The 27,459-nt window shown below is 39.9% G+C and overlaps 1 protein-coding gene across 1 annotated transcript in view; it reads left to right on the top strand.

Annotated features, from left to right (window-relative positions):
* The window catches only part of WWTR1 (WW domain containing transcription regulator 1), a 175,902-nt gene that overhangs the window by 110,848 nt on the left and 37,595 nt on the right, over positions 1–27,459 (top strand). Inside the window, exon 2 of the mRNA XM_027876072.1 lies at positions 3,557–3,693. Coding sequence (XP_027731873.1) covers positions 3,557–3,693 — 137 coding nt within the window. The remainder of the gene's footprint in view (positions 1–3,556; positions 3,694–27,459) is intronic.

The following is a 27,459-nucleotide window of genomic DNA, read 5'->3' as shown; positions in this document are numbered from 1 at the left end:
GAGCCAGGAGCATCTAATCCATCCCTTAGTGGGAGGTGCGTGACTCCCCCAAGATCATCCAGGTTACAAGGATGTCATCTCAGGTCCCATGACAAAATCCATTATCCATTCCTCGGCGATTTTCACTGTAGTTTCTCTCTCCCTGCCCTTTTTTTTTGACTACGTTTTATGCAGCTTGGAAGATTATTTGAGAGATATGGTGATACCTCAATAAACACACTTCTTGGGAAACTAAGAACCTTGGGACAAAAGTTGTCCAGGGGCAGAGGTTAGGAGAAGCTTCTGAGTTAGTTGGTCATGGTGGTCGTTGAAGGAGGTCCTAGTCTCAGAACTTGAATAGTCAGGTTCCCCAAACTGTGACCTGTGTGACTTTTTCATAATGAAATGAGGTATCATCCCCATGGATATGGAAGCCTTGTGTACTCCTTGCTCTGAGCAGACCAAGAGGACTGGGGAGCCATAGCCCACCTCATTGGGAGGGAAGAAAGAGGAGAGACGGAAAACAGAAGAAAGCGCTCTCTTTTGGTGGGGCTACAGCGGGGAGAGATCTAGGATCTGTGAGAAGCCATCCTTATATTTCTTATATTAGTTCTTCCTTTCATAATAAAATTCCTGACAACAAAGTATATCAGAAAGAGGATTTTTCAAGAGGTGTTATGATCTTAGTGGATCAATTTCTGCTTATGTGAAATACAGCTGTTGCATCCTGGTCAATGCTACTATACTTAGGGGAGAGTTAATGGAAAGGATGTACTTGGGTGTATTGGGGTTGGTGGCGGTAGCTGGTGGTAGAAGGCCCTAATCCTAGGTGGACTCTCTCTGTCTCATGGATAATACATCTAGCATTCATACATAATTGTTTATTTTTATAATATGAAGCCTAGGGGCATCGGTCAAGGCAGCTTAGGTTTAATACACTGGAAGGGAGTTTGCTGAACCCTAAATAGGGGTTATGGCATCATCAGCTGGTTATGGAGTATTTACTCTGTCTTCATCCTTAATATATTGGGCCCTGGGAGGTTGGTTGTGGTATTCTGCATGTGCTTTAGCGAAGAAGAGAAATTTATGAAGGCTGTAAAAGGAAGTGGGTGATTGAGGTGGAGGTGTGCTGAAGATACTCATGTCATTTGAATTTTTATATTTGCCAGTGCTGTTCTCCCTCTCATTGGTTGTTTATAAGTTTATATCATAAGTTGTTTTTTTTTTAAATATTCTTACTGTACTCTGGTGCTTTGATTTTCCTTCTCTTCAGTTTCTATTGTATCTTCTTACTGATTTTCAATATTATCCAAGATTATAAGAGAAGCAACATGGTACAGTTGAGAGAGCATTTGGGCAAGGATCTAGGGGACCTAAGTTCAAATCCTGTAGCTTTCACTTACTACCTGTGTGACCTTGGGGAAGCCAAACTCTCTGGGCCTCATTTTTTTCATCTGTAAAATGGGGGAGTTGGCAATGGTGGCCCTCAGGTGCTTTCCATCTCCAAACCTATGAGCCTGTGAGGTAGTTGACAATACTAAAATTCCATTAGCAAGCATTTATAAAGCACTTCAACTATCTTGTGAGGTGGGTGTTACTACTATCATCATCTCCATTTTACAGATGAAGAAACTGATGCTGAGAGGTTTAGCGACTTTCCGAGCTGCATCACCCAGCTGTGAAGTGTCTAGGTTAGAATTTGAACTCAAGTCCAGCGCTATACTCGTTAGAACATCTAACTGCCTCAGATTATCAAGTCACAACTTTCTCCTAAATATTCAATGGCTAAATTTTGTGCCACACTCACTTAGTATACATCAAAGACCTGCTTTAGAAGGGAGTCAGCATATCCAGAGAAAGAACTACGGAGTTTGAATGCAGATCGAAGCTTGCTATTTTCTCTTTTTTTGTTTCTTCGTTCACAACATGACTAATGTGGAAATATGTTTAAAGAACTATGGAGTCTGAATGCAGATCGAAGCATGCTATTTTATCTTTTTTTGTTTCTCATTTTTTATTTCTTCTTTCACAACATGACCAATGTGGAAATATGTTTAATATGATTGTACATGTATAGCCTATATCAGATTGCATGTTGTCCTGGGGAGGGGAAGGGGAGGGAAGAGGGAAAAATTTAGAACTCAAAATCTTATGAAAGTGAACGTCGAAAATGAAAAATAAATAAATAAATTTAATTTTTTTTTTAAAAGAAGGGAGTCAGAACTGCCACAGAATTGTGGATTGGGGTTAAAAACTTCCAGACCCAGTAGTGATGTTAAAAGGTAAAGACAGTTTCTTACATTAAAGACCAGGACCAGGAAGAAGCCATCACCCCTAGAATCTGAGAAAAGGTCCAGCAGGAAGAGAAATCATTGTAATGTTCATGTAACCAGGAGAAAATGAATAGAGGTGAAGCAGGCCTTGAAAATGACACAGCCTTGGGAGAAAGGAGAAGCAGGCACCCCCCAACTATGAGATTGCCAACCATTCCAGGAGCCAGCTGTCAAAACAGATGGGAAATCTGATGTCTCTCTGGGATTCAGATCAGTCCCTGTGCTCATCCAGAAAAGCAAAGTATGTCAACATTTCAGGTGGAGGCACCAGAGAAATCAGGCTGATCTTCATAGGGCAGAAGCTAACAAACTCCCACAAAAGTTAGTGCTTGAGGGGAGTGGAAGAGGAAGTCGGCAATCTGGCCCCAGGATTGAGTCATCTGAGATGATTGCTAATGTGGTTTGGTAGGCTGGGAGCAGAACCTGTATGCTGATGAAATTGTTGGGGAGGAGAAGGAAAAAAGAGGAGGAAAAGAAGGAGGAGGAGAAGGCAGGAGGGGCAGAATCTTATTAATTCTATTCAGTAGACATACTGAAAGCATTAGACTGTCCACAGCTACAACACTCCGTGTGTGTGTGTGTGTGTGTGTGTGTGTGTGTGTGTGTGTGTGTATGTGTGTGTGTGTATGTATGTGGTGATTCATCTCTCCATTTTAGGAAAATCACCTGTTGGGCACGCTGTAGAGGGAATTCTTGGTCAGGCATGGATTGAACTACATGAACCCTGAGGTCCTTTTCACCTCCAGCATGCTTCTCACTCTGTATATAATGAAAGGGTCAAGTGTTCAGCTGAAAGAAGGTGGTTGGTACAAATGGAGTAAGGGTGAAATGGGGATAAGAGGCCCTGGTCAAGGAAGTTATTTATTTGTATTCTGACCTATTGCCAACAAATGCTGACTTAATGAGTTTGAACCTTGTTTTGTGTGTTTTGATATCAAGGGAACCTCTCCATAGGCAAAGGGAGATAATCACTTGTGGACTCAAATGTTACCCCCTGAGAGAGCCTACCCCCTTGACCATGGTTGGGCAGCCAAGAGAGCAGACCCCAATAAACACTTCCATGTTTAAGAAGCTCATTGTACACTTGTTAGAAACTCAATAGGTCTCCTAATAAAAGCAAAGAGCAGAATCTGCAAGCACATTCTAAATTAATAGCTGACTGTCACTTAATCTCTGATTGCTGCTGCTGATGCAGATGACTGTGATGCTAATTATCTAGAAACTAATTGTTTCTTTTATTTTAGTCACATAGAAAAAATCACCACATGGCAAGACCCTCGGAAGACAATGACTCAACCTTTAAACCACATGGCCCTCCACCCTGCTACAACTTCGACCCCAATGCCCCAGAGATCAATGGCAATGTCTCAGCCCAACCTTGGTGAGTATCTGACCTTTGACTTGGGAATGGGTAGAGTGAGGGTTCCAGTGGAACCCCAAGGTCTAGGTTACTATGTGGCCGATGGGGGCCAGGAGTTATGCGTTTCTACTTTTCTATATCTCCTTCTTCTCTCTTCTTCTTTTCTCTACAGCCCTGGCACTAGGGACCTGTCACTTTCAGCAGTGATTGTGCTGACATCATGCACTTTACTTGGTTTTACTGGACCTGTGAGAAAAATTAGTATGTCTGGCTGAGTTCACATAGACCAAGTTAAGGGGAGGGGGGGGGCGTTAAACACTGCCTGGGAATTTAATCATCGAAAACAGCCAAACTCTACAAGTGAGGCCCCAGTCCCCTTCAGTTCCTCTGGAGCAGGTGTCTCGCCCCCTCTCTCCTGCTGTATCCTTCTTCCAATCCCCCCACTCCCCCCCATATACAGATAATTGCCCTAAGTTTTTATTTTGCATAGATTGCTTAATCATGACTATAGAATCAGTAACTGAGAACAGAAAATATTTTCTGCCATTAATCTTTCTTTCTAAGACAATAAAAACATGCCTCTGTCATCATGACCACCACCACTGCCAATGGGATTTTAAATAGAACCAATATTTAAATACAGCCGATATTGAATCAGGCTTCTTTGGTTGTCATTTTTAATAGTTAAAAACCCAAAACACTGTTTTCATCCACAAGTGTACAAATTTCAGATGATAGTTTCATTTAGTCTCAGCAACCCATTTTTCCAAACTCTCACATTGGATTTTCAGGAATGAAAAGGATAAAAATGGATAAGTTATTCCTGGATCCATTCCCCTATTTCTGCAATGTAGCCAAAGGGAATATAAACTCAAATAGAACCCAAATTTAGCCTAAGGTGGAAATGGGGCCCATTCTTCCAGGAAGTCTGGAGTTATAATTTTGAAGGTTGCAGACATAAAATACAGCCAAAAAGTAAAAGGCTAAGAGAGCAGCCCACATTGAGTCCTTATCTAGAGGGGAGATCAAGGAAAAATAATAACTGATGATTATACCAGCAGGGAGGAATCCAAATTCTCCTTTAGTCACATGCCCCCAATACAGCCACCATTGTACAGAAACCAGATGCTGGCACTGGCATCCCACGCTGGCTAGTGCATGGTGGTGAGCTCTCTTTTAAGTTGGAAGAGACGGACATTTTACCTTGATTTAAAAAAAAAATAGCAGACATTTACATATTTTTAGGAAAGCAAAACACTACATGGGACTTAACTCACTGGATCCTCACTGCATCCCTATGTGGTTGGAGGGAAGGAAACTGAGTCCCATAGGGGCTAAGTGATTTGGCCAGGGTCACATGCTAGGGTCAGGGACAGAATCTGAACCCATGCCTTCTCTGATGTCAGGCACTCTGTTTGCTAACTGCTTACCACCACATGCTGCTTTTCCTATCTTCGTTTTTTATATATAGAGCACAAAGGAGACTTAAAACTTCAATTTGAATTAACCCAATGTGCATTTTGGTACACACGTTAACTTCTCTCTCTCTCCCTTATCAATGAGGTTGCAAACCAAGAGTTCTAAAACTATTTTATTTGTGTAGAATAATAAGATCAGATATTTAGAGTGGGAAGGGACTAGAACCTCAAACCCACCATAATCATTTTAAGAGATCAAGTGACTTGCCTAGCCAGGGTCACATAGTTAATAAGTAACTGGGGCAGATTTTGAACTCAGTTCCTCTTGATGATGAAATGACTGTGATGTCAAGAAAAAGGCATTAATAAAATGTGTTTTTAAAAAGAAGATGGGGGCAGCTAGGTGGTACAGTAGATAGAGAACCGGCCCTGAAGTCAGGAGGACCTGAGTTCAAATCCGGCCTCAGACCAAACACTTGACACTTACTAGCTGTGTGACCCTGGACAAGTCACTTAACCCCAACTGCCTAAAAAAAAAAAAAAGAGGATGGAATGGATCCATAAGTCTATCACATCCCATCAAAAGTGTGGGTAATAGATGTCCCTTATTTGGAATGTACTCACACCTCCAGGTGACTTCAGAATATTGAAGAATCCCTGTATCACAATGATATTGGAGGATGGGATTAACATGTCAGCAGGTAGAGAGGCAAGTGATAATATTAACAACAACAATAGCAATAATAATATTAACAACAACAACAACAACAGTAATAATAATAGTCATCCTTTATGTAGTGCTTTCCATATATTATCTTACTTGAGCTTTACCAAAAGCCTGTGAGATAAGTAGTATTATCATTCCTATTTTGCAAATAAAGAAACTGAGGCTGAGAGATCTTAAGTGGCTTTCCCAGGGTAACACAGTTAATAAAAATCTGATATGGGATTTGAACTCAGGACTTTCTGACTTCAAGTCTATTGCTGGCTCTATCCATGGAGTTTTCTAGGTCGATAGAGCTGTTCTTCACAGCTCAGACAGTTTCCTCTGCTTTGTTCATCAGCTAAAAATGGTGTTGGTTGATTAGTCTTGCAAAGCTAATGGGGAGTTGAAGAGCACCCAGGGAATAGGATGGTAGCTTGTGTATGAGTTGTGGATGGATAGCAGCTTGTATTTGAAGTGGAGAGTGGATGAGCAGAGAATGTGTTACTTGGAGATAAGCAGGAATTGGGTAAGAGTCAGAGAAGTAAGTGTTGGGAGGGAGATTGGGGTTCTAGGAGTCCTGGGGGCAGCTGCAGTGCCTTGCCTGCCCTTGTATATTATGTGGAGGATGTTCATAGGCATCGATTAAGGTTAGTCCAGATCACGTCTCGTCCTGCTATTGGGCCTTTACACAGAGATTGTGCTGGGGTGGGGGAGCAGATAATGATGGAACCAGACTGGGACCGCCCGGGTGAATTGTATTAGCTGTAGCCGTAGCAGCAGATGCAGCAGACATTTGTAGCTTGCGCTTACTTAGGAAGACACTGATGGCAAAGGCTAATTACATTACGCTGGCCTTTTATTGCATTCCTTCAGTGTGGAAGCAATCATTAAGATCGTGGATTCAGAGCTGGAAGGGGTCTTGAAGGCAATTAAGGTCTTGTAGTAGAGACAGAGCTGGAATTCGAATTGGGTCCTTTTGACTCTAAATTCAGAGCACTCTTTTCATTATGCTGAGCTATATATACAACTACAGCCTTTCCAGAGCTGGGATTTGAACCTAGGACTTTTAACTCCAGAACTATTTTACCACGCTGCTGCCACATTACACTAATATTTTATTATCAGTCATTGCACGTGTCTCGAAAATGTTTTATTTGATATTATTGGGACAGGTTTGTTCTGAAATAATAATATTTATTTACGGCAAGGGTTTTCAAAATTGGGTGGATTTTCATTTGGGCAAAAATAGTTTCTATTTCTACTCATTACTTTGATTGGGAATAGTGCCCTCTGGTGGAGATGTGAAGAAACGCAATTGTGTTAATCGAGGTAAAATTGTTTTGACATCGCCTTGCTTATTACAGGTATGCTTTGCTGTATTTGGTAAGTATGTCCCTGAAAATTTGCTGCAAATTGATTTCTTTTCAAATGCAAGATGGGAGTTGGTACTGAAAGGAGCAATATGATAATTTTTTATTTTTTTTTTGTAAAATGAAGGAGGAAGTGTACTGCCCCAAGAGCTAAGTAACCTCAGTCCTACTTATATCTATCTTCCTATCTTTGTAGCCATAGGTATGTTCCATAATCTCAGTCTGCATTTGCTTATTTTGAAAATGGGAGTTGTGGATGAGATAATGGCTAAAGCTCCTTCTGATTCTAACATTCTGTCTTTACCTCAGTCTTTATGTAGGGTGCTCCACCCCTTCCTAGGTCAAAACCATTTCTTCCTTTTCACATTTTCTTAGAATTCTTGGGTGCTCTCTTGTATTTGTCATATTCTGTTGTATTTGTCTCTCATCCTACGTCTTTAAGATCAAGTGAAATACTATTGAGACATGGAGTAGGAGGCTACTTGCCCAACATTACTGCCAAAAAGTGGCTAATGGAATCTCAAACCTATGTCTTCAGATGTTCGTTTTATACTTTTTCCACCGTGCCAAGCTGTCTAAAAGAAAAAGAAAAAACAGCCATTGTCAAAAATATAGGAGGTTGGGGCAGCTAGGTGACGCAGTGGATAGAGCACTGGCCTTGGAGTCAGGAGGACTTGAGTTCAAATCTGGCGTCAGACACAACACTCACTAGCTGTGTGACTCTGGGCAAATCACTTAACCCCAACTGCCTCACCAACAACAATATATAAATCTATCTATCTATCTATCTATCTATCTATCTATCTATCTATCTATCTATCTATATGTGTGTGTATGTATGTATGTATATGTATGTATGTATGTATGTATAGGAGGTAACAGTGATGTGGATAAAAGAGTCCACCAGATTTGAGATTAGAAGGGCTGAGTTTGAATCATGTTTCTGCCACAAACTTTGGGTACGACCTTGGGCAAATCACTGGGCTCCAGTTTCCTAATTTGTAAAATAAGGTCCCTTCCAGCTAAAGATTTATGACCTTGTGATTGAATTAGATGTAGAATAGATAACCACCAAGGTCTCTTCTAGCACTGTCATTCTCCAATCCTGTATTTCTAGTACAAACATTTTACATACTCAGTGGAGCCTCACTCACATGGTGACTGACTAGTTCTTGCCTCACTTCCTGTGTCCTCCAAAAAGGCATGTCACGGCACTAGATTGGGAAGCTTGCCTCTCGAGGTTCTCAACTGCCTTGTTGAGCTGCTTGCTAATTCACAGTTAACTCACTTTTTGGTTCTCCTCTTTTTTACAAAGATCTCATTTTTATCCTTATGACAATCTTGAGAGTTAAGTGCTATTATTATCCCCATTTTGCGGATGAGGAAACTAAAACTGAGAACTTAAGTGACTTGCCTAGAGTCACAGAGTTAGTAAGTATCAGAGATGGGGTTTGAACTCGGGTCTTTCTGACTCTATTCAGATCTAATGTTCTATCCACTGTACTACTTAGCTGCCCCATTAGGAAGACGAAAAATGAAATTGAGTCAGGAAGTATTTATTAAGCCAAAGGCATTGCATGTGTTAAATATTGGGAAGACCAATCAGAAATACTGTACTTGACCTCAGGGAAACCACATTCTAATGGGGGAAGATGTCATACAGAAAAGGAAAGGGGTGAGTCAAGGGGATGAAGGTACCTGGAAGGGAGTGATGCTGGAGTACATTTGACAAAGTCCCCCAGAAATAAGTCAACAGTTCATCCTGGAGAGGAATGAAGACATGGTTGGCCTGAACCTCCACCTTAAATAGTGGTTCTGAGAGTAAACAGCCAAGCAGAGGGAGTAAACAGCCACAGGGGCTGAGGGTACTTCCAATTTGAGTAATCCATTGATGAAATGAAGTTCCAAGGTGAAGAGGTTTCTATGGCATGGCAGAATAAGTCCTATGGAGACTTAGTGCAGCCCCAAAAGGAAAGTGTGCTGCTTGAGCGGATAAGAGGCAAAAAGAAGTCCTAGTTCATACCAGCACTTTTTGTGATGGCAAAAAGCAGTTTGTTTGTTTTTTTTAAAGTGAGTACTCATAGCTGTAGGATCCACTGAACAAATTGTGATATTGAAATGCAGTAACATTTTGTTATGCCACAACAGACAACAAAAGAAAAAGGAGAATTCAGAGAAATGGGGAAGGTTTGCATACACTAACACGGAATATAGTGAGCAGGGCTGGAAGAACAATAAACTCTATGTGCAGTGACTACACTAATGTACATAAAGTCAACTGGAAAATTAATTGGAATGTCTAGTCTAGGTCCAGAAGAGCTCATGGTGGAACATAGATGTGTGTATGTGGGCAAGTGGGAGGTGGGGCTGGTGGATCCAGAAAGCAGTACGCGCCGAGAATAGTCACGGCTGTGTGGTGTCTTTTGGGTTTGCTGAAATGCTTTTCTTTATTATAGAAAAGGGGTTTTTGGGCGGGGGGGTGGTTAAAGGGAAATAGCTTTTGAATAAAGGAAATGACATGTGAGATAAAGTAGAGAAGGCCCTTGGGGCATCAAATGTCATTTATGATCCAGCCACCAAGCATCTTTATGTCAACATCCATGATTGTGAAAACTGGTGATGACAAGGATGATCAGAACTGTTATTAACTCTTTCAATATAGATTAGTAATAAAAGGGTCACCAAAAAGCAGCCACACCCAATATCCCTTGAAATTTAAGAGTATTTCTCACTCTCTCAAACTAGATGCACTGGAAGGTGTGAGATCTCTCTCTCTCTCTCTCTGTCTCTCTCTCTTTCTCCTCTCTTCTTCCCTCTCTCCTCTCTCTCTTGTGTCTGTTTTTTTCTCTCCTCCCCTCTCCTCTTTTTCCCTTCCCCTCCCCTCCCCTCTCCTCTCCTCTCCTCTCTTCTTTCTCCTCTCCTGTTTCTCTCTGTTTCCTTCTCCCTTCTTCCTTCTCCCTCTCTCCTCCTCCCCCACTCTGTCTTTCCTCTCTCTGTCTCTGTCTCTCTGTCTCCCTCCCCTCTCTGTCTTTTATCTGTCTGTCTTTCTCCTTGGAGAACTCCACTGAATACGGCAGTTTAAAATATCCCGGTGTATTAAAATGTTTTGCCAAAAGAAAGTAATGTGTTATTTTACCCTTCTGCGATAATCCCAAGGATCACAAATCTTGGCTGGTCTGGCTTATGTCAGACATTGAACCAAGAAGTTTTTGGGAATGAGGTGCTGGTGTCTCAGCAAACCTTATTGTGCCAGCAACCTGCCAGACATCACAGGAAAAAGAAAAACTGGGTAACAAGTTAAATCCCCTTTGGCCAGAGTCTGTTAGAGATCTTTCTGGCAAAGGTCAGTTTCACTTCTGTCTGTAATATATTTTTAAATGCCATAGGAATTATATATGTATATATACATACATACACATATATGTATGTGTATATATATATATAATATACACACACACACACACACACACACACACACACATTTCCCTCTCCTTCTTTCTCTTTTGAAGATGTGCCACCAAAGGGCCGAAGTATTCCAGGTCTGCACCCTGATCTGTAGTTGAAATTGCAAACACGTGTGTGTCTAGCTCTGCCTTTGGAGAAGAGATGGAAAATCAACTGTGTTGTTTAGCTGGCTGGCCTGTCTCCTAACCTCCCTCGAGCTATGTTTCAAGGGAAGTGTACAAAAACACTTAAAACATTTTTTTATCAAAAGCAGAGAAAATAACTAAATCAGACCACAGACTAGTGAGGCTTAGAGCATATGGGAGCAGAGGCAATAGAAATTCATTGCAATTCAGACTCATACTTTGGACTGTCTGCTCCTCTCTCTAGTTGTTTTTCTAACCAGAGTTTATGGCAGACACATTTGGCTTACTCCATTCTTTCCAGCTCTGGTTTTCTCACTATCTCTCTCTCTCTCTTTTTTTTCATGCTGTGGTTCCTGCAACTCCCTCTAATCCAGAGCAGGGAATACATGTCTCTCCTCCCTCACGCCATGCTCTGCACCCTTAGAGGAGATGGTGTTTCTAGGGGAGTGGCAGGTCTTGAGATTCAGTGATTAAAAAGAGGATTTGGCAGGAAGAGATGTCTAAGTATGAGGAAAGATTTGATAATGATTTCCTTTCTTTCTTTCTTTTCTTCTTCTTCTTTTTTTTTTTTTTTGGCTAGGCAATGGCATTAAATGACTTGCCCAGGAGAAGAGAGGGGAAGAAAGAAAGAAACAAGAGAGAAGAGAGAGGGAAGAAGTGTCAGGTGTCTGAGGTCACATCTGAACTCAGGTCCTTCTGACTCCAGGGCCGTGCTCTATCCACTGTGCCACCTAGCTGTCCAATAATAATTTCTTCTTGGAGAGTTTGGAGGATTTGATTTGTTCTTGGTCAAAGTTAAAGACAATTGGTTACCCACATTTCTTGAGTGTCCCAGGGTCCAAATATCCCCTGACTCAGTGAGTTCCCATAGTCACAGATGTCAAGGCTTACTGGAGTGGAAATGAAGAAGATAAAGCCTTATATATTCATTGGAACTACCCATCCCTTCTCCCCAGTTGTATTTCTTGAATCAATTAATGTAGTTTAAAAATGTAAAATCAACTCAATTCATTGGCCATTTATTAAGCCACCACTGTGTTCCAGATACCATGTTGCCCAATGGGAATTGAAAGGAAGGAGAAGAGAAACAAATATTTGTTAAGTGCCCTCTATGTGCCAGGCACTGTGCTAAGGGCTTTACAAATATTGTCTCATTTGATCCTCGCAACAACTTTGGGAGGTAGGTATTATTATTATTCCTATTTTACAGTTGAGGAAACTAAGGCAAAGAGAGGTCTAGTGACTTGCTTAGGATCACACAGCTAATAGATGTCTGAGGCCAAATTTTAACTCAGGTCATCCTGAATCCAGATCAGTGTTCTATCCACTGTACCATCTAGCTGCACGAGACAGCTCTTTCCCTTAAAGAGCTAATATTCTATTGGGGGTAAAAAAAGACATACATAGAAAATTACATAAAAAATTTATGTGGCTCCCTATTGCCTCTAGGACCAAATACAAAATGCTCTATTTGGCATTCAAAGCCCTTAATAACCTAACCCTCTCCCATCTTTCTAGTCTTCTTATACTTTACTCCTTATGCCTTATTCCCCAACACATGCCCTTTAATCTAGTGATACTGGCCTCCAGGTTTTTCCATGAACAAGACAAAACATTACTTAGTATTTTCTCTGGCTCTCCCCCATGCCTGAAATGTTCTTCCTCTTCCACGCAGCTACTGACCTATCTGGCTTCCTTTGAGTCCCAACTAAAATCCCACCTTGTACCTGAAGCCTTCTCCAACCCTCTTAATTGTAGTGCCTTCCCTTTGCTAATTATTTCCTATTTATCCTGCAGATAGCTTGCTTTGTACCTACTTGCGTATTGCCTCTGTCATTAGATTTTAAACTCCTTGAGGGCAGGGACTGTCTTTTGCCTCTTTTTGTTACCCTAGCACTTAGCACGGTGCCTGGCACATAGTAAGTACTTAATAAATGTGTATTTATATTTCTATCTCTATGTTGATATCTATGTCTATATCTGTGTCTCTATCTATAGCAATTTTGGCTAGGAGTAAGGGGGAGGAATAAGATAGTCTACGTGCCTGGTGGCACTTGGACTGAACTTTGTAGGAAGCTAGGGATGTTGGTCAAAGTTCTTTGACCATTGATCAGCAATTCTACTGACATTCTCCCTTTTACCTCCTCTCTTCTCGCCGCTCCACCCCCCCCCAAAAGAAAACCAAACCCTGCAGCTGTATCTGTATAATTATGTTCATGCACCATAAACACCTCCATAGGAAGGGAAGCTTGGTCTATGTCCACTTGAGATGAGTGAATCTGACTGAAGCATGGCGGAGCAGATCATTTCAGATCTTAACAATTTCTCAGTCACTGGTCTTTACCATCTGTACCAGCTCATGCAGCCAGATCAGCCAGCTGAGCTTTGGCACCAAAATGGCACAAGTAAATAGGCTAATTGGCTTGTGATTTCTTCATATAAGAAAACAGATGTAAAGCTACTACTATTTCCCCTTATTTGTTGCAGAAAATAAAGGAAAATAAAACTTCCACTCCTCATTATGCATTCCTCCAACCCCCACTCCTACTTCTGATTTTATATAGAAGACACCACCTCCCCAATTGTACGGGGATGTAAAGAATTCTGATATGCAATTGCTTTAACTGGACATTTTGTAGTATGAACATTACTGTTCCTGATTAATAAACAAACATAATTAAATCCCAATGAATGTTGATGTCTTGGAGAATTTAATTTAATTAAAGAGTTTTTGTAGGTTCCAGGAGGAAGTATTTGTACTATTTAGGGTTATACAATACAGCAAATCATGGCATTTTTTTTCACTTGAAAAAAAAAGCAGCTATCAGTATAAGATTATACACTATTGAAAAAGAACTGATTTCTAAAATCTAACTTGATTTGTTTTTCCTTCTTACTTTTCTCTCACCTAGTTAATTTCTCTCAAAATGGAACTTGGAGTCCATTTTTCATCCTTATATTATAGAGGATGAAACTGGGGCCCCAAAAGCTTATGTAACTTGTCCAAGCTTACACAGGTAGGAAGGTTTCAGAACCAGGATTTGGACCCATGTGTCCCCTCTCTCCCCCTCTCCCTTCTTCCTCTCTCTCTTTCTCTCTCTCACCATTTAGTTCTGATTTGGTGATTGTTTCAAATATGTCTTTATTTCTCATTTTTCTCTTTCTTTGCTTCTCTGAGAAGTTCTGGTGATGGCTGTTGGGGAGGAAAAGTAAGGCCTTTCAAAAGAATATACTTGACTATGTTTTTGAAAGGGAAGGAAGAAGAGAAAAAGGTACCTGTGAAATTCTACAGATATGGTGGCTCAGCTGCCATTATAGCTGAGGAGGCTCTGATTGGGACCCCAAAATTGCCTGTTCACACTGAGAACCCCAGCTGGGTTCTGATTCATTTGGGTAGATGGAGATAAGGACATGGTTTAATAGGCAAGAAGACCCTGCCAATTTCAATGGAAGACCTTCCTGGCTTGTGGAAGCAAAGGACATAAGTAGTATGTCCCTCCTAAACTATCTCATATTTAATGACATTGGATGTATTTGTATTCATTCACTCCCTTTTTATGTTCATATATTCATATATATACTTGACTCCTTAGGATGCAAGCAGGTATTGTTTTATCCTTTGAAGGAAGCTTCCAGGCACAGGGGACAAAGCTTGGGGACTTAGAATCAGGAAGACCTACACTCAAATCCAGCGTCTGGCACCTATCAACTATGTGTCTGTGGAGGAGTCACTTAACCTGTCAGTACCTTGATTTCCTTATCTGTACAGTGGGGATAATTGCACCTTCCTCACAACTGTGTGACCTTGGTCAACACATTTAACCTCTCTGTGCCTCAATTTCTTCATCTGTAAAATGGAGAGAGCACCTATTTCATAGAGTTGTTGTGAGGATCAAATGAGTTAACATATATAAAGTGCTTTGCACAATTTAAAGCACTGTATAAATGTTTATTATTGTTATTAGTAGTAGCATCATCATCCTCAGCACCTGGCACATAGTAGGTGCTTAATAAATACCTGTTGGTAGATTGATTTGGAAATAATTCCAAGTGAAACCAGGAGTTGTGACAATTATCCTGACAACTTGGGCCTTGGACCCATCAATCACATGAAACACTTGCTAAGGGGGGAAAAATCAAGGAGGGGTTGAGAGATCTGAATTATCCAGATTGTTGGATGATCTCCATTGCCTTAATTCATTGGATAGTTCCATGTCCCTGCATTCTATTTTGCTAGCAAAAGCCTAGCTGAAGTTCCAGGACTGTGTGACCAATAATAGTAATTATCATAATGGATAACAATGGTTCAGATTCATAGAATGCTTCAGGATTTATTATAAAGGACTTTCCTCTGGATAATCAGAAATCTCTGGACTTAAGCAATTTTCTCCAAAGCAGGCTTGTTATTCAGAAATCTATAGAATGGTAGAAAGCTGCAGAGGTCCAGGTGCTCTTAAGGTAGTTTAGTCCTTTTTTTTTTTTTTGGTTTTAATGTCACCTACATTTCTTAGTATGTGCATCTTCCATCTGCTTCCTGGAAAGCTATCCTTTATATATAAGAGTTAAAAAAAAAATGTTCAGTAACACTAAACAACACATCAGCTAAGTCTACCATTATATGCAGAGCTCTAGACTGGTCATTAATCCCTCTGCAAAGAAGGGAAAGGGGGTTCTATTTCTCCCATAAGGCCAAAAAGTCATAATTTCATAGAATTCCCTTTTAATTGTATAGTTGTTGTTCTTTCCCTTTACATTGTTGCAGTTTCTCTGTTTTGGTTACTTCACTTTGCAACAGTTAATGGAAATCTTCCAATGCTTCCAAGCCATCATATTGTACTACCTTGCTCAGTCATTTCCCTATCAATGAATGCCTACTTTGTTTCTATTTCTTTACTGCTACAAAAAGTGCTAGCATAAACATTTTGGTATAGATGATGCACTTTATTTTTGTCATTGCATATTTTGTAATCATTGTTTTTCAGCAGAGTAATGAGATCAATGTGTAGTTCTCTAAACAATGTATGTGGCTTTGTCTTTCCACAGCTCCCCCTCCCCCCCAACATTGACTATCCTCACATTTCATCAGCTCTGTCAGTTTATTGGAGAAAAATTTCAGAGAGTTGTTTTGATGTGTAATTCTCTTATGATTAGTAAGTTGAAACATTCTTTCAAGTAGTTGTTAATAATCAATAATCTTTTAGGACTAGTTTGTTCATATCCTTTGACCATTTATCTTATCCTATTTGAATTAATTTTGTTCACTCAAAAGTTTTCCATTTCGTGTCATTAAAATTATGTTTTGTTTTGTTTTGTTTTGTAATTGTGGCTCTTCTTTATATGACTAAGAATTATCCACCCCTACCCCCCAGCAATAATGATGAGGGGTACCTAATCTGATCCTTTTTTAAATTTTTATGTTATAATCTTGAATATTCCACAAATCTACTTTGAAGATATTAGGGTATGTGTTGTAAGATGTTGGTCTACACAATTTCTGCCAGATTGCTTTCCTATTTTCCCAGCAAATCTTCTGGGTGAAAGAGGTCCCAGGTAATTTATGTTCTTAGGTATGTTGAACATTGCATAGGTAATTTAGTTCAGTTATTTCTGATGCTTCCTTATCTACTCTGTTCGAATGATCTACTTTAAAATTTTTTTAGCCAGGACCAATAACCAAATCGCTTTAATGATTACTGCTTTAAAGTATAATGTGAAATCTGGAAGTGTTATTCTTCCATTACTACCTTTTAAAAGGGCAGCTAGGTGGTGCAGTAGATAGAGCTCCAGCATTGGAGTCAGGAAGACCTGAGTTCAGATCTAGGCAATTGATACTTACTAGCTGTGTGACCCTGGGCAAGTCGCTTAACCCTGATTGTTTTTCCCTCCAAAAAAAAAAAAGGAGAACAAATGAATAAAGAAAATTTTAAAAAAATTATTTTTCCTTGGATTTTTGGCCCTTTGTACGTACAAATGTATGTTGTTATCATTTTGTCCAGATCTATGTGTCCCTTTGATGGTTTGTTGGGCATAGCATAAAATCCATCAATTAATTTAGGTATCATCATATTTATTATTGGTTTCATCTGATCATGAGCACTGAATGTCTTTCCAATTTTTATCTAAATTATTCATTATTTCTTTCAGCAGAATTTTATAATTGTATCTATGCAGGTCTTCAGTGTGCCTTGGTAGAATGACTCCCAGAAATTATATGCATTTTATAATTATTTTGAATGAGACTTACACTTCTGTTATTCCCTGATGGATTTTGTTACAGGCAGCTTAGCTCTTAACAGCTACATGTAAGAGGTGAAGGCTGGGTCACTGAACTTAAAAAAGTTTGTTCTCCTCCCTCCCCCCCAAAAAACGATGCAACCCGTTTTTCTCAGTTGCAAATTGTCAAGTGCGTTAAAAATAGTTTTGTCAGCCTAAAGAGTATCTGTTGGCTCAGATGTTTTTTCTGCCACCAGGAACTTCCTTGCTGTTGGGGCAGCCAGTCATTCAGTTAAAGTGTAGTGCCCTCTCCAGGCAAGGTGAATTTGGGATGATCTGTCCTTCAGGCACTTGGACCAAATCCATAACCTCCAAGTGACATTTCTCCAGTTCTCTTGCCTTCCTTCTTTGAAGGCTCCAGGTCCCACGGTCTCGGGGCTGGGTGGGATCTTCATTCCTACCCCCACTTCCCCACCCTCTCCCTTTATAAACTGGAAGATTCATTTCTGCTTCCTCTCCTGCAATCCTAAATTTATTCCCAGTGACTTTTGCAGTTGCTGGTGGTCAATGACAGCTGTTCCGTCATGCTGCTCTCTGAGTAATTCTGAGGAATGAACTCACCATGATTCTCACTATTGGAGAAATAGTCTGGGAAACAAACACTTTGGTAACTTGTCTTTGGTAATTAATGCCCTGTGAAAAATCACTTTGGAGTAAGGTCCCCCCACTCTTGGTTTTCTGAGCAGAAAATAAAACACAAAAACAAAAAAGGGGGGGGGATTAGGGGAGTGACTTACCCAATATGAGCTCAAGCTTATTTAATTACATTGAAGCCCGAGGAAAATGGAATCCCTTTGGGGTGTTTTAAAATGGACGCAGGAGTGGCAGGGGGGAAGAAGGAAGGAGTACTTGGGAGAGATTTTCTGAAAGGTCCAGAATGGTCATGGATAGGTGTGTTTTGAATCAGATACTGTCCTTTCCCTCTTCCTTGTCTTCCCTTCCTTCTATTCTCTCTTTCTCATCTGCTCTTGGTTGAATAGCTATCTGTTGCTACCACTTTAGATTTCAAGGGTTGAAATTTCTCTTCCAACGACCTCAGCTCTAACATTCACAACTTTTCCCCTTTTATTTCTCTGGTAGTTCTCCCCCCTCAATATAAAAGTCATATTTTATGTATTAAAATGCAAGGAGATCTTAGGATATGGCTACATACAAAAGAGAATAGCAGTTATGTGGTGCAGTAGGTAGAGCAATGGGCCTGGAATCAGGTAGACCTAAGCTCAGAACTGGCCTTAGACACTTACTACTGTGTGACTCTGGGCAAGTCACTTAACCTGTGTTTGCCTTAGTTTCCCCATCTGTAAAATAGCTCCTTCCCAGGGTTGTTGTGAGGACCAAATGACATAATAATTATAGAGCTCTTAGTACAGTATCTAGCTCATAGCAGGCACTATATAAATAATAGTTACACTGCTGTTGCTGCTGATTATGTTCTTGACTTGTCCCAAGACGATGATTAGTCTCTTCCAGTCATTCCCAATTTTAATACTATCAAATTTGCAGATAAGGAAACTGAGGCTCAGTGATGGGCAGTGACTTATCTAAGAGAATATGGATGAAGGAGCCTGGCTTTTCTGTTGCTTAGCTTCATTCTCTTTTCCCTGTACCATTCTGTCTCTTGGTAGTTATGATCCATCATCTTCAAGCTCACAGTTTCTTTCTGACCAAAGTGCCATCCTTTCAGAGATCCTTTCTTTTACCCTTCCAATCAGAGTCACACCCTCCTCTTTCCTACTTCCTCAGTCGCTTATCCAGATACCCACTGATACATGCATACAGAGCTCAAGTCTACCTTGTTTCTATGACTAGGGATGGCCAGGCCACAAATTCTTCTTAATTATTGGTGGGATGGTGTTTTGTGCTTTTCATAACAACTAGTATAGTATAGTTTGTAGATGTACTCATTTAAAATCCTGGGATTTAAAACAAAACAAAACAAAACAAAAAACCCAAATTTTCCTGCAATGGTCAGATCTCAGATATGATCTAGGCAATAATTGTCATGTGTCACTGTCGGTCACTTTCATTATCAATAACTTGACACCCACACGGAGAAATTCTTCAATGACCTCTTTCTTTTATTGTGGCTTCCATCCACACTGGTATTTCTTTGTATATGGTATACTTTTCTTTACTCAGATTTTCTCAATTATATGTATGTGTATCTATATCATGTGTGTATGTATGTATCTATTTATCTATCTATCTATCTATCTATCTTCTCAAGCTTCTTGCAAGTAGGGAATAAATTTCAGTAATATTTTGTTCTCCCTTTCCACAGAGTACAGAGACTTCCACGTGTATAGAAGACCTCATTAGATGTTTCTTGGGTTGAATTGAATTAAACTCCAGAAATATGCAATATAATTTCCCTAAACTTCCAAGTCACTCATTAACATAGGAATTGACAGTTTTCACATGTGACATAAAACAGCATGGCAGTTTCTAGTATTTCTCATGCGAGTGAATGGAAATAGCATCACTTTCAAGTCAGAATCAGTGTTATGGCACTTCTCCATTGAGGGTTTCATAGAATCCTAACATCAGAGAATGTTGAGAGCTAGAAGCAATGTTAGAGATCGGCTTATCGAAAAATCTTCATTTTATTTTAATTAATTAAAACAAATTAGATATACTTCAGTGATAACTTGACACTTTTTAATTTGGGAGAGAGAGAGAGAGAGAGAGAGAGAGAGAGAGAGAGAGAGAGAGAGAGAGAGAGTGTGTGTGTGTGTATGTATAATATTAACGAAAAGGACTGAACCTATAATTTCATTGTGATAGGAAACTCCTAGCTGAGAAATCTCACTCTACCAATGCAGTAAGACAACCCCTATTTATGAGAAGTTGATACCCCAGTAGGGGAACCAAGCAAAACCATAATTAGTCATTGCTGAATTCTGGACAAGCAGCACAAAATGTACCTAGGGCAATTGGCATGAAATAAACTTGGAATCTCAGGCAAGGGTGGGAGTGGGTATGGTGGCAGAGAACATGGGATGTTGCAAGGGCACCTCATTGAATGGGAAGCATCTTACCTGTAATTAGAAAGACAGAGAAAGCCACCATCTGGAGGCTTTCTATTTTAACTAACTACTCTTAGTATAGTACCTGGCACGTAGTAGGCACTTGATAAATGTTTGTTAACTGACTGACTAATCTTGCTAACTAGGTGTTTGCAAATGCTGTTTAGTGTGCCTTCTAAATTGTGGCACACTGAGCAAAAGCTCTAGTTGCCCTACCCTAGTTCTGACTTTGCAGATAATTCATGAACATAACTGCCTTTTTTTTTTAAATAAATGAAACCATGATTTGGAAAGAAGAGGTTCATATTAAATACTGCAAGGTATGTTGAAGGAAAGAGGCATCAGAATTGATGACCAGCAAAGGCCAAATGCTGTAATTTGTTTCCTCAGCTTCTACATGTACTAGAGATATGGAATCCATATAAGATGGTACAGAATGCTTTTAGAATTTAATTGATCCCACTTCCAAAAAGAGATAAGTAGATCATGAATAATCTTTTATGAAGATTGTGGGAGAGAAAATGCTTACTCATTCATGAACCTTCTTTGACCTTACTGGCCTTGAAGATTATAAAACAAAATAAAAAAGTTGTTTTATAAGGAAGGAAAATTAAAAAACTAGTAGAGACTCATATAGGTTAATGTAATTTTTGCCCTGGGAGAGCAAAGAGTGATTTCATTTACTAATATTTAATAATAATAGCCAGCATCTATGTAGCATTTTAAGGTTTGCAGAGGACTTTACAAATATGAATTCATTTTTATCCTTACAACAACTCTGGGAGGTAGGTGCTATTATTATCTCTACTTTTACAGATGGGGAAACTGAGGCAGAAAGGGATTAAATGTCTTGGCTGGGGTCACACAGCTAGTAAATTTGAACTTGGGTCTTCCTGACTCCAAGTCCAGTGCTCTATCTACCATCCTAGCCTCTTATTATTTCAGTTAATTAAGGAGTTATGCCCCTTGGCACCTTTTAAAAAAATTTAACTTCATTTTTTTTTCAATCAACAAAATCTGTTTACTCTCCCTACTTTTCACTCCATCCCTCACCACCATGAAAACAAAAAGAAAGAAAAACAAAGCCCTTGTAATATGTATAGTCATTCAGGAAGCTTAACTAGTCCAAAGTTACAATAAATTCATCCTGACAAGCAGTAATAAGTTTCCACTTCCAGCAGGGATGAAAGTGTACCTATTGTTGAAGGATGAAGATGAAAATTTGCATGACCCGGGCTACTAAGATAAACTGGCAGTCATCCTAGGCTGAGCACAGTTCAGTAGTAGCAAGGGTGAGTCACCTCCAGGCTTCCCAGGCATCTGGAGTCAACACAATTGCGTTTGTCTAAATCTTCAATCATTTCACAAATAGTTATTAAGCACCAACAAGATACAAAGGAAGGTGAGTGGGGAAGATCAGAAGATAGAAGACTTTGCTGCTACCGTCAAGGAGTTTATAATCTAGTAGGGGAGATCTCTGTCGTATTCTTCAGGTGACTCTGGGTTATTAGTTCAGCCAAGATGGAAAGAACTAGATAAAGTCAGGTTGGAGTTTTCCACTTTATGAAATTTGATTTTTAGGGCATCAGGCAAAGATCCTTCAGAAAGGAGTAGCTTGGTGTTTCCGTGTATATTATGGCATCTCCCATCTCAGATCTTTGCGCAGACCTGTACCTGGAATGCTCTCTCTTCTCAACTCTTTCTTTTAGCATCCATAGCTCCCTTTAGGGTTTTCTTCTTTTGTCTCTTCCACTGCAAGGTCTTTCATGATGTCCTCTCACTCTTGTTAACCTTTCTGTTATTTTTTTAGACCAGACCTGTGATTTCATTACTATGTGATGTTTATGCCCTGTCAGAAACCTCCCTTTATCAACAAAAATTAGCACACGCTCCATATCGTCTTAAGAGTATGGCTATGTTCAAGGTTAAGTGACTTGTTCATAGTCCCTTAGAATTAGAATACGTTAGAGGCAAGACTTTCTGATTCCCTGGCCAGCTCTTTAACGATTACACCATCCTACTTCTTTCCACAACTCATATTACTTTGTATTTACTATGTTTTTGTTGTTGTTCAGTGGTGTCTGACTCTTTATGATCCTATTTTGGGGTTTTCTTGGTAAAGACACTGGAGTGGTTTGTTATTTCCTTCTCCCGCTTATTTTATAGATGAGGAAAACTGAGGCAAACAGGGTTAAGTGACTTTGCCCAGGGTCACACAGTTATTAAGTATCTGAGGCTGGATTTGAACTCAGGAAGACTGAGTCTTCCTGATTCCAACTCAGTGCTTTACCCATTGTGCCACCTAGTTGCCCATTTACTATGCATGTAGTCTTGATTTACTTACTGTGTTGTTTCCTCCCAGCAGAATGTAAGCTTTTTGAAGGCAGGAACTGTGTTTGTTTTGTTTTGTTTTTCTTTGTATCCTCAGCACCTGGCTTGGTGCTTGGCACAAAATGGGTATTTAAATATATCCTTTTCAAATGAATGAATGAGCCTTGCATGTAGTAGGTCCTTAATAAACTTTGTTGAATTGAATGGAATTGTTGCTGCTTCATAGCCAAGGAATGAAGCTTTTACTAGCCAGCTCTGGGAAAGGAGTTGTTGATATTGCTAGAATAAATTTGAACTATTTTCATAGAATCAGAGAATTTTGAAAATTGGAGGGGACCTTAGAGGTAAGTTGAGTTCCAACCCTTCCCTGAAATATGGAGCCTCTTTACAATATTTCAGCCGAATAGTTATCCTTGTCTTTATTGAAGACCTCCAGTGATAGAGAACTCACTGCTGTTGTTAATTGAAATCTGAGAGGCAGTATGACACACTAGATGATGAACCAGCCTTGGAGGCAATCAAACCTGGGTTCGAGTACCGTCTCTGACACATACTCATTGCTTTTGCCAATAAAAGATTGCTTGTTTCCCTTACTCTATTCCCCTTATTAAGTCATTTAAACTCTCAGTGCCCCAGGCAACTGTCTAGAACTATAATTTACAGATAGTTGCTGTTCTGTATTGGTGGAGTTGGTGGTGGCATTTCCATAGCAGGAGTTTGTTATACAAGGAAATGACAGGTTTTGAACAACAACAACAGAAAAAAACTGCACATTTCATTAAAAAAAAATGTTACTGGACTAACTTACCCTTCCCAAATGTACATTTTTGAGCCACTTTCATTAGGAAAACCTAAAAGAAAGACTCTAGAAGACTCTTCTTCCTGTCCCTTTCTCCCACTTATTCTGAATTACTCCTAAGCAAGATATGGATGTGGTGCATTAATTAGCAGAACAGAAGAATGGTTGGTGAATAGACAGTACCTCCAATGGGCGGATCCATTCCTGGCAGAAATATTCCAGCACCAAAAAAATGTGGGTGAATGAGCTGGGGATCTAGCCTGAGCATCACATCTGAGACTGGAAAATGCTTAGCTCAACTGGACAAGGTACCATCCACCTGTCAGGTCAAATTTGCCTTGGTGTACCTGGGGATTCCTTTGCTCAGGAGGGAAGTGAGGAAGGCAAAGAGAGGCTTGCAGAATGTACAGAACACAGAATCTTTCTCATATCAGTTGAGACTGTTGAGAAATCTCTCTTTAGCAATTCTCAGCCCAGAGGCCTGAATAAAGGACTCAGTGTGAAGTCGGGATGGTGCAATTTTTTTGTTTAATACTTTGCAGATTTTTGGAACTCTCTGCACCCTGAACTAAAAAAACTGCATTTTTTGCTGACCTTGTTGGAAGGCTAAGACTGTTTCTGGGAAATAGGGGAAACAAGCAGCCTTTTGTTGGCAGGAGCAGGGAGAGACAGAAGGCGGGAGAGAGCCTGGGCTTGACTCTTTTTTTCCTTCATGATGTCGTGACTGAGACAAGACCATAATGTGGCTGGATTTTTCTTTCTACCTCGGCTGACATGTGTTTTACATCAGACTGGGCTGTATGACACCTGATGCTAGCCAGTTCGCATGAATTAAGCCACGGGCTGCCCATAAGCTGAGGGGAAAAGGCACAGCTGCACTTCTGACGCTGCAATCATTAAAGTTTGAGGAGCTTGGGGCAGCACACGTCAGGAACAATTTACACCTGTATATTTTGGCCTTCCACTTGCAAATCATTCTACCTAGAAAGATATCTTAGCCAGAAGGCCCAGTAAGACCTCATGCCAGGTGCTGCCCCTTCCTCCATTAGACTTTGCTGAGTTAGTTATAAAGTAGAATGTCTAGGAGCATTTCTATTTTAAGGGAGCAAAAGCATTGAGCCCTATTCTATTTCCTTTTAAGTCCAATAAGAACAATATTACTTTGAGGGCAGCCCAGGGAAGAAAGCACAGACTCCTGGGGGCCGTCACATTCTTTGTGTTTGTATCCCAAGCACCTGGCACTGAGTCTGGCACTTTGGAGAAGATAATAAATGCTATTGACTGATTGATCGAAGAGTACTGGCCTGAGAGTTAAGAGACCTGGAGTCGAGTTTTAGTATGACACTATAACTTGGTGTGGCCATGGAAAAACGGTATTCTGTCTCTGGACCTCAGTTTCCTTGCCTGTAAAATGAGACAGTTGGACTAAAAGATTTTCCAAGGCAGGGGTTCTCAATGTTTTTTTGTGCAATGTTTCCCTTTGGCAAGTTTGGTAAAGCCTAAAGGGGGTAGTACCCCTTTTTAGAATGTTTTAAAATACACAAACTGCCCAGGATTACAAAGAAACCCAATTATAGTGAAATTCAATTATCAAAAAAAATTTTTAAGTTCACAGTTACATAGAAACATATTTTGTATGACTGCACATGGATAACCTATGTCAAATTGCTTGCTTTTTCAATGAGGGGGGAGGTGAAGGGGGCAGAGAATTTGGAACTCAAAATCTGAAAAAAAAAAAGAATGTTAAAATTGTTTTTACATGTAATTGGGAAAAATAAAATATTAAAAAAAGTTCACAGACTCCAGGTTAACCCCTGATCTAAGGGCTATTGCAATAAAAATTGCTGGAGTTGCATCATTCCGTAACTCCACAATAAGGGATTCTTTTGGACTCAGGGTCAAGAAGATCAGAGTTCAGATGTAGCCTAGCTGTGTGACCTTGGGCAAGTCACTTAACCTCTCTTCACCTCAGCTTCCTCAACTATAAAACGGAGATGATTATAGTACGTACCTCATAGGATTGTTGTGAGGATCAAATGAAATAATATTTAGGATGCACTTTGCCAACTTTAAAGCCTTATGTAAATGTGAGCTCTGATGATGATCCTGTATATGAATTCATTCATGTATGATTGTATAATTCGACGAGTCCATGATCTCCTTAGTGGCACAGATATCAACCCCTTCATACCTTAGCCTCTCACTCTTGTTTGTACAATGTCACAAATCCTCTCGAGAACAGAATTTCTTAGCTTTTTTGTGGGTCTGCTGAAGCTCATGGACCGCTTCTCAGAATAATGTTTTAAAATGCATAAAATAAGGTGCATTAGATCACAAAGCAAGACAATTATTTTGAAATACAGTAAAAAATTTTAAGAAATGATCATATACAGTAGCTATAAGCACTGTTCTCAAGGCTTTGCTTGGCTGACTGTTGCCTTTCCCCCCCTTATCACTCCCATGATCTATCTCCATTTTATCCCTCCTTCCTTCTAGATGACAGGCCCAACCTCCTTTCCCAGTCATAGATGTCTATGAATATGTCTATTATGTTACTTCTTTTGTATACAACAAACCCATCTAACAAGGTCTTAAAGGAGAGTAATGTGGTCCAGTGGAAAAAGCCTTGGATTTAGAGTCAAGGACCTGGATTCAAAGGCTGGCTCTGGCATTTATTATTTATGTATTAAGCAGAGAGATCACAACATCTCCGAGCTTCGGGATTCTCATCTGTAAAATATAGAAGTTGGACTCCACGGCTTCTGATATTCCAGCTAGTGCTAATTTTCATCTTTTTATTTTGAACTCGTTCTTGTCTGATTCCCCTGATCCTATTATAACCTGAAGTTGAACTATTGGACTAAATTTGAGCTGCCATTCACAGTGAAATCGGGGAAGCAGAATCTATTGTGTTGGGACCTGGAGGGCAAGAGGAAGCCTTCATCTCTTCTAAGTCTTGTTTGAAGAGCTGTATGAATCTATTAGGAAGATGAAATTGAGTCTCAGTCACAGGGAGAGGGGACAGAGAAGCATATTTGTTATGAAAGCTTTCACAATGGCATATATTACATATATAACACATGTGTATTATGCTATACATGTACAATGTATAACACATATATGCATACACACATATACATATACATACGTCTGTATGTATATTTTATATATATATAAAACACACACATATATATACACATGCACACATATACATGTATATATAATATATATATATACATCTTAGCCAAATATTCCAAATGAAAGACTTCCTGGACCTCAGATATAATCCTTCTGCCTCTTTTGGGGGCAATTTCATGTAATGTCATAAAGAACACCAATTTCCTTAAAATCCCAAGAGGACTCAGTCTGGATAGGTAATATCCCCTCACCGATTGTTAGTTTTCTATATAGGAGAAAAAGGTTACCTCCTGGTAATCTGGAGAGGAACCCTTCAAAGCTTAGTCTAGACAGACTGACTTTTATTTTGAATCCTAAAGTATTATTTGATAATTGTGCCAGGTGATGGCCTGAAGGGAAGAGGTTGGTGAAAAACAATCGCAAATTGAATTTGACTTAATGGATTATAATGCATAGAGCAATACCTGAGCAGGAGTGGGGATTGTTGATAATAGTAGCTAGCATTTACAAATCACTTTAAGGACTGCAAAGAACTCTACATAAGTCGTTTCATTTGATCCTCACAATAATGCTGTGGAGGTGCTGTTATTATCTATAGATATTTTTAGAGCTGGGGAAACTGAGACTGAGAGAGGTTAAGTGAGTTGTTCAAGTTCATACAGCTGGGATGTATCTGAGGGAGGATTTATTTGATTTATCCACTGTACTGAGTTGGCTCAGTCAGCCCTTTAAAATTTTTTACAGATTTTTTTTAAATTTATATCCCCTTCCTATTCAAATATAGTTCTCCCTTGCCAATTCCCAGAGAGCCATCCATAGAATTTACACACACATACACACACGCACACACACACACACACGGACGCACGTACGTTCAACAAACTAACCAGCACCAGTCAAATCTGACATCACATGAAGCATTCCACACCCATATTCCCTCACCTCTTCAGTGAAGGGGCATCCTCATATTTCTTTTTGGAACTCCAAGTCCATTCATCATAATTTTACAACTTTCAGTTTCATAGCTTAACACAGGCTCTGCAGCCACTGTTCCAACCCTAACTCCACTGGTAGATGAGGTCCCCAGAAGGCAGCTGCTGTGTTTCCTTTCAGGGTTCTAGGGCTACAACCTTGAG

Source organism: Vombatus ursinus, unplaced genomic scaffold, assembly GCF_900497805.2.
Source record: "Vombatus ursinus unplaced genomic scaffold, bare-nosed wombat genome assembly UNPS02014810.1, whole genome shotgun sequence".
In the NCBI taxonomy this organism is placed as follows: Eukaryota; Metazoa; Chordata; class Mammalia; order Diprotodontia; family Vombatidae; genus Vombatus; species Vombatus ursinus.
Note: the sequence above shows the minus strand (reverse complement) of the source record. Positions and strands in the feature narration are given on the sequence as shown.